Below are 7,015 nucleotides of genomic sequence, written 5' to 3'. Positions count from 1 at the left end.
CTAGAATTAGGTTGATTTGATTGATTTAGTTTCCCTAATTTAGGGCTCTCAATGTAACTATATAATGTACAACCTCACAACATGAATATACAACACAAATTATTCAATTCTTCTCAATGGCCCTACTTTTTTCATATTTATCATCCTTTGGAACATCAATAAGAGCGTTCAGTCTAATTTCCTCCAAGCACTTTACAAAGTATTTATGAATACTTCAAAGTTGCTCTTGTAAATCCACAACGTATCCACCTTTGTACATGGACATACAGATATAAATAATGAAATAATGAAGGAAGCTTCAAACGATGCCAAAATATTTAAGCAAGAAGATCGGGAGTAATTCCTACTTGCTTTTAAGCTCAAACTATAGTTTTTCTAGTTTAAACATTCCGAAGTTTGAATATCTATCGAATAAAAAAAATAAAAAAACTAGTAGAATAGTAGAGACAACTATGAAAGTGCCAGATGAAAAAGTAAACATGTTTCTGCAAACTATATTTCACAAGATTCATTGTACACCCCCCTTAGGAAGATGACTGCAAATTCAACTGTACAAGGAAAAAAAAAAAAAAAAGAAGGCACTCTGTGACTACCTTCTGAAAAAATTAGACAAACAATTCCATGGAGCTGTCAGCTGAAGGGGAAAATAGAACTAGCACCAGAGCTGACTCGACAACATGATAAGCGATAATTTATGGTTAACTACCTCAAAAACCCAAAGAGAAGATAATTGAAAACCTAAATTAAAGGCCAAATTATGTTTAAAGATAAACTGAAGGGGCAGGAGCTATATTGAAGCTAGTCAGAAAAGGCAAAAGACTCTTATTCCTTGTTACCGAATTTCTTGGCAATGATAGGACGGACATCATCAGCATCCACCAGAGTCTCCAAGAAAGGAAGTAATGAAATTAGAGCACAATCTGATGGATCATCAAACCAACTTTTAATAGGGATTCCGTTATTTACTTGCAGCCTGAAAACCTGAAATATTCACAAAAAGATTTAAGGCTTGAACAAACAGGAATGATCGAATGGATAAGGATTTCTTTTTCACTAGTCCCTTTTAAAATTCTTGGATGGAAATGCATTATCCCATCCACAAGTCTTCATAAGCAGAGATTTTTTTTGCTAAGGAAATTCTCATTATCTTTCCTGCTGGATAGACTTATGGTCGAGTTGAGGAGAAAGTGCCGAAGAAGCTCAGCATGCCCTAGTCTTAAACATAAGAACTATTGTAAGTCTAGAAAGGTTTATCAGACTAGCTAAAGTGATTTCCATGTCGCAAGGTTTAATGCGTTAATTCCAACAATCCAAATGAAAAAAGTACACAGTGCCACTCTTTTTTATCCCACATGGAAAAACCACTAAAATTAGTATTTGTCGATATACAGTGCTTTCACATAAATTTAAAATCTGAATTGAGACCAAAAATAATATGAAACCATTATGCATGACATAATAGATTACCAGCAAAGATTAAAAAGATGGCAGGAAAAAAAATACCTGTGGAGAATTATCAATTATTGCAACTTTAGCAAGATCAACATCTAACACTGTCAAATCTTTAGTGTATGTTCCATCCGAAAAAATGCATGATTCACGATATACCCTCCTTGATATAAACTTTTTCTCCGGATCCAGTATATCGAGAAGGTGTTCTGCATATATGCTTTGGCTAGCCGTAAATATAATGATTTCAAACATCTCTGCAACTCTCTGCAGGAATGTCTGGAGATGAGGCCGCTTTTTTACATATACAGTATGCTCTTCCATGTTGAAGAAAACCGTAAAGGTGAAGTCCGAATCATCGCGATGTTCCAATGTGGAATGAACAAGTGTTTCTGTACACACGAAAGACAGAGATTTTGATTATGACTAATATCCTTATCTCAAGTCTATACCGTATAAATTTAAAGGAACAACTTGTTTACAAACTTCTTGTGCAGTAAATTGATCAGGAACATAAGAAAATCTTCAATTTTTCCAACGCAACTATCGCTTTTCCCAAAGTAACCCTCCCTAAATAACTCAGTGCTTGCCTACGTATTCCATATTAGGGCTACTTCTTATCCTAAAACTTTTCCATGAAAATGAGTTTGTGAAATGCTTTTAGATTTTTAAAGATATTGAAAGCCGCAAAACACAAACATAAACAATGAAAACGAAGAACAAAATGCATGAAACCATACAATACATCATCAAGCAAGCATTAAGATGTTATATATGTCACGAGCTGTGTGAGTGTGTGACACCGCAGATGCAAACGGTTAAAATCTAAATCTCTCAGCAAAGAGCTAACATGACCCAATCATTTGCTTGGGAGTGAACAATTTGATCACAAACCAACACTCAAATTCCCTCACTGGTTTTCACTTAAAAGGTCACAGTTATATATGCTTAAAAAAGAGGAGAGTCAGTGATATCTTATGATCTTCTCCTTGAAGCACGTGAGATAATTCTATGTCTTTAAAAGAAAGAAAAGAACTGCATAAGTAAATATCAAAAAGAAAGGCAAGCATCCATTTAATTTTACTAGAAAAATGAGATATGCCAACTAAATTAAGATTGAATAATATGCAACCATTGGCGAACTCGTAACCATAACAAAATTTCTCTTACCATCCAAATCAAGTACCAGGGTTATCGGCTTCCTCTTCCAAGGCTCCTTGGGTAAAGTAGCAGGAAGAAAATTTGATAGCACATCCGATAGTTCTGGCAGATTTTTAAGAAACAACTGTGGATCAAAGTCTTCTACTTTCTCTGAGTCAGAGTTAACATCAGATCCCAGATTGCACGATCTTGTCTGATCAGTTGCTAGATATAAGTTAGATTTATCAGAATCCATCATGGCAACCCCATCTAATTTTTCATTATTGGAGTCATTCATTCTGGCAGTCTCCTCAAGGAAAGGTAATATCATGTAATCCTCAGCCACATCAAATAACATATTTGGCTCAGCACAATTATAATCAGGAAAGAGACCAGCCTCATTCATATCAGCATCAAGAGAATTCCCCACAAGGGGTAAGCCCGCAACAAACATATCAGAAATAAAGAAATCTGATACATTACAAGTCTGATAATCACGTGACCTTCTGTTATCATTGCTTTCTTCATCTCCCAACCCTGGTACGTCACAATACTTGTAGATCCCTACCAAAATAAAAAGATAAGTAACTATAAAGGATTAGTGACTAGGCAATAACATGCAAAATTCTAGACAGCTCTGTAATATCTGCAAACTAATTTCCAATGGAATTAAGGTTTGTAGACATTTTTCTCCAAAGACATTTAAAGATCTAGCAACCAATGAGTATATTTAAAGTCCTCATGTTTGACAACCAATATTTAGAGTTACGTATGCCGTCACCACTGAAAAAAAAATTATCTCATAACATATCTGCAAGGACCTCCCCCATACGCAGATATTCTTTAGTAAAATTTGACCAAGTGCAAGCAATTAGCAGAGTAAAATAGTCGAAAAGCGATGGCATTCTTAGCAAATCATTTTTTATTTTTCTACCCCTTGTTAATCTCAGTGGTACTGCCACTATGTTGATAACCTGTTAGGTAGTTTCATTTTCAATCTATAACAAGAGAATAACTATATTCCCTAGCATGATTTTTCTCCAGAAATGACAATCAGGTTTAGGTCATCCCCACACATGGCAAACATGATTCAAACTATTCGGATATTATGCTAATCATAGTTTTTTTTAACAGAACTCATAGCATTATAGATCCGATACCTGTATCATTATCAACAGTTGGGTCGCTATGGAGATCAGTAGGCACCATAGAAGGGGAAAAAATTGTCTCCAAGTTTGACATGTAAGTAGATATAGAGTCCTGCAACATAAAACATTATGGATGCACAGCGACAGATATAGTAAAGGAGCACCATACAAAACACATTTAAGATTATACTATACAAAATTAGAACATCTAAGGATCAGATCATTGGCGGGAAATATCAGCAGTCATCTCAATAACTGCACCTTTACAGAAGCACACCATCCAGCTTACAACGTTGAGGGAAACTTTATCAAGAAATATATTTAGAAAAAAAGATGTAAATGGAATGAATTGTAATTGCATTGGATATTCACAAGGGACTTAAAACTTACAACCAACTCTTCTCTGCCATGCCTTTCACTACTAGAGGGACAGGTCAGAGAGAAAGAAGTGCCAAGAGTTTTCGAGAACAAGTTAACTTCATGGCCTTAATTTATGATAGATTTCTAAGGATTTTAGACTATGCGATTCTTTCCCTTCCCCGACTCTCCCTCCACTATGGATGCTTTGCACGTGAAAGCTGTTCGTTTTAATGTAATTGAGCTTTTCTAACATAGAAAACGTCTACTTTTGAGTACTCTACGGAGAGTCACTCCCTAGGTGGAAAAGGGAAAACAATCACTTTGACCATGTGAAGTGGACAAATCAAAGAAAACAAGGGGAAGAAAAAGAAAAAAGACACTTATAAATAAAGGAAAAGGTGCAAAAGAAATTTTAATAAATTGAACGTGACATACTAGAGAAGTAAAAATGCGGTGAGAAAATCCACAAAGAAAAGAGAATGCATATTTACAGCAGACACCCCCCCCCCCCCCCCCGGGAGAAACTGGAAGAAAAATGACCCTAGGAACATTAGCAAGATAAATTCCTGAGGAGACAGAACCAAGAAGACAGACAATTAATGGTATGATTTATGACAATTTCCAGATGTAAACGAGTAACTTCTTGCATGCGACAAATCCATGCCAATTGTTACTAAAACGAAGCATCTCATAAACAGAGTACGCAGCAAACATATTGCAAGCACGTATAGCAATTGAAGGAAAGGTAAGGCATGATATTGCAGAAGAGCTTGGGAAAAAATAAAGCATCATGGTTACAACAACATGGACAAAAAAAAGGGTAAATATTCACCGCTTTGCCAACAGTTGAAGACTCTAGAAGCATTGAAGGCTGCCTCTGAAACCAAGAGTTTTGCTCATCTCGGAATTCTTGCTGGCCAATGGCTCCATCACTTTCAATATCTTGAGTGGACACTTCCATGCTCAATGAAACTAGCAAGAATCATTATGAAATGGATTAAGAAAAGACAATAATTTAATAGAAATATGCAGCATTATCTGCATCACTAATGCATAATAAATGATACATGTTTGTTTAGTATTTCTGGAAGCATTTTATTGTATACCATTTATTACAGTACATATATGTATCATTGCATCAATCTTAATTTACTAGTTCCTCAAAAGAACAAAAGCAAAATTATGAACAATTTAGCATGGAAACTGATTACAAACATAGTCAGTGTGGAATTCAAAATCAAGAGAACATTTCTTAGAAACATAATCAAGGAAGATTATGAACAATTTATGTAGTGGATCAGTATATTTGAAAGACAAAACTTGCTTTTATTTGTTAAAATTAATACTTTACCATATGAAAGCGACATGTCAAGATCTTAATGGTAACTTGAGGCAAAAAAAATTAATTGCCAAATGCTCATCTGAAATAAAAAGTCTTCTTAAGAATTAAGATTATTGACTAACCCGTTTGACGGTTCAGAATACATGTGTCAAATTCTGTTGCTTGTTGAGTAACCTTGACACGCGGACATGATTTTTTGGATATCATACTCGACTTCTGACACACATGAAGACAATCTTTTTCTCTTAAAGAGCCCACATTTATTTTTGTCTTCATTTTTAGTGATGGCATTTGATCTGCACTTGTGATATGTACCACAATCTTTGTTTGGGAACATCAGTGGGGAACAAAACCCCTTCAAAAAGTCAACGCAGCAACAGAGGCTGTCATAAGACAAGAGGGGAAACACATCAAATTAGTTATACTTAGGAGAATCTACTAGAAAAAATACAAATTAAATGACACATCCATGCCACATAAATTTATTGTGCAGTTCAATATCCAAGTGCATCTTCCAAGCGCCAAGGATTTAGAACGAGGAAGAAGATAACGGCCGGAAGAAGTCGTCGGTTAAAATATGAAGAGCGTGTAAAATAAATTCTAAAAAAATAAACTTAAATTGTATCTATATCGATCACACCAAAATTCACTGAAACAAAGAAATTTCGGATCCAATCACGGATCAACCACTTATATATTTCTCTGCTCCATAGATATAAACTGAAGGAACCTAAAATACATAATTGACTATCGCAGTTTTTGAAGATAACAAAAGTCAACCGAGTATTTGAATTGGAAGAAGTCAATCAGAATTCAATCAACACAGCACAATTGCGCATAAGAAACGAAAAACAATCAAAAATCCGCGACAATCATATAAACCCTAGCAATGACCAGCTCAAGAAGACAGTTATATAATTCCAACTATCACCAACTCACTCAATAAACAAACACAGAAACCATAACCACAAAAGGATAAATAGATAGAACAAGTAACCGAGAATGATCCCGGAATCAGCTCAGAAAACCAGTGAATTTTGAGAGATTTCCTTACCTGTGGAGCAGACCAAACGCGCTCTCTAAAATTGAGTTTCTCTCTCTTTAGTGGACAAACAACGACGGGAGCCTATAATGAGTCTCCAGTCTAGTTTAGTTGTATAGTTTCTCTCTCTAAACGTCCACGAACGGTCAAGACAGTCGTGATGTCGGCTTCTACGGGAAGCAACGGACGGCTGAGATCGGATGACCTTTTCCGCTTCTGGCCGCTAGAAGATGGCCATGTGGATGAAAGAACCACCTCAGCTTGAGGCGTTGCCACGTGCATGTAGACAGTGAGATACACATTCTCAAATTTTAAGCGCGTGTATATAATGGCTCCTTATGATTGGAGCTCTTTCTTGTGTTTTGACCTGAAAAATATTTTTTTTAGGAATTTAATTCTTTTTAATTTATAGGATTGCAAGACAAAATATTAGATATAATCAATAAATCAAACCATTTTTAAGTTACATGAATACCTTTGTCTCATTGTTATCAAAACTGATAGTGCGTCGACCTGTGACAATAATTTTTGAAA

General features: G+C 35.5%; 1 protein-coding gene across 1 annotated transcript; it reads right to left on the bottom strand.

The window, feature by feature from the left end:
* Positions 1 to 441: 441 nt before the first annotated feature.
* On the bottom strand, positions 442 to 6,638 carry LOC120012696 (CTD small phosphatase-like protein 2). The gene is made up of 7 exons (XM_038864134.1): positions 6,494 to 6,638; positions 5,562 to 5,822; positions 4,930 to 5,069; positions 3,750 to 3,849; positions 2,620 to 3,153; positions 1,504 to 1,841; positions 442 to 981 (listed from the first exon to the last, which is right to left on the bottom strand). The coding sequence occupies exons 2-7, from the start codon at positions 5,728 to 5,730 to the stop codon at positions 823 to 825; spliced, it is 1,440 nt and encodes a 479-aa protein (XP_038720062.1). The 5' UTR covers positions 5,731 to 5,822; positions 6,494 to 6,638; the 3' UTR covers positions 442 to 822.
* Between the last annotated feature and the right edge of the window lie 377 nt (positions 6,639 to 7,015).

Source organism: Tripterygium wilfordii, chromosome 13 (assembly GCF_013401445.1).
Source record: "Tripterygium wilfordii isolate XIE 37 chromosome 13, ASM1340144v1, whole genome shotgun sequence".
Classification (NCBI taxonomy): Eukaryota; Viridiplantae; Streptophyta; class Magnoliopsida; order Celastrales; family Celastraceae; genus Tripterygium; species Tripterygium wilfordii.
This window is presented reverse-complemented; position numbering and strand designations above follow the sequence as displayed.

What these genes read in the sequence shown, in the direction of transcription:
- LOC120012696 (XM_038864134.1), bottom strand. Translation starts at nt 5,730, where the DNA reads ATGCCATCACTAAAAATGAAGACAAAAATAAATGTGGGCTCTTTAAGA. An exon ending in CTTCAACTGTTGGCAAAGCG is followed by an intron (nt 3,850 to 4,929) that starts GTGAATATTTAC and finishes TTTATGTTGCAG; the next exon opens with GACTCTATATCTACTTACAT. An exon ending in TAATTGATAATTCTCCACAG is followed by an intron (nt 982 to 1,503) that starts GTATTTTTTTTC and finishes TGAATATTTCAG; the next exon opens with GTTTTCAGGCTGCAAGTAAA.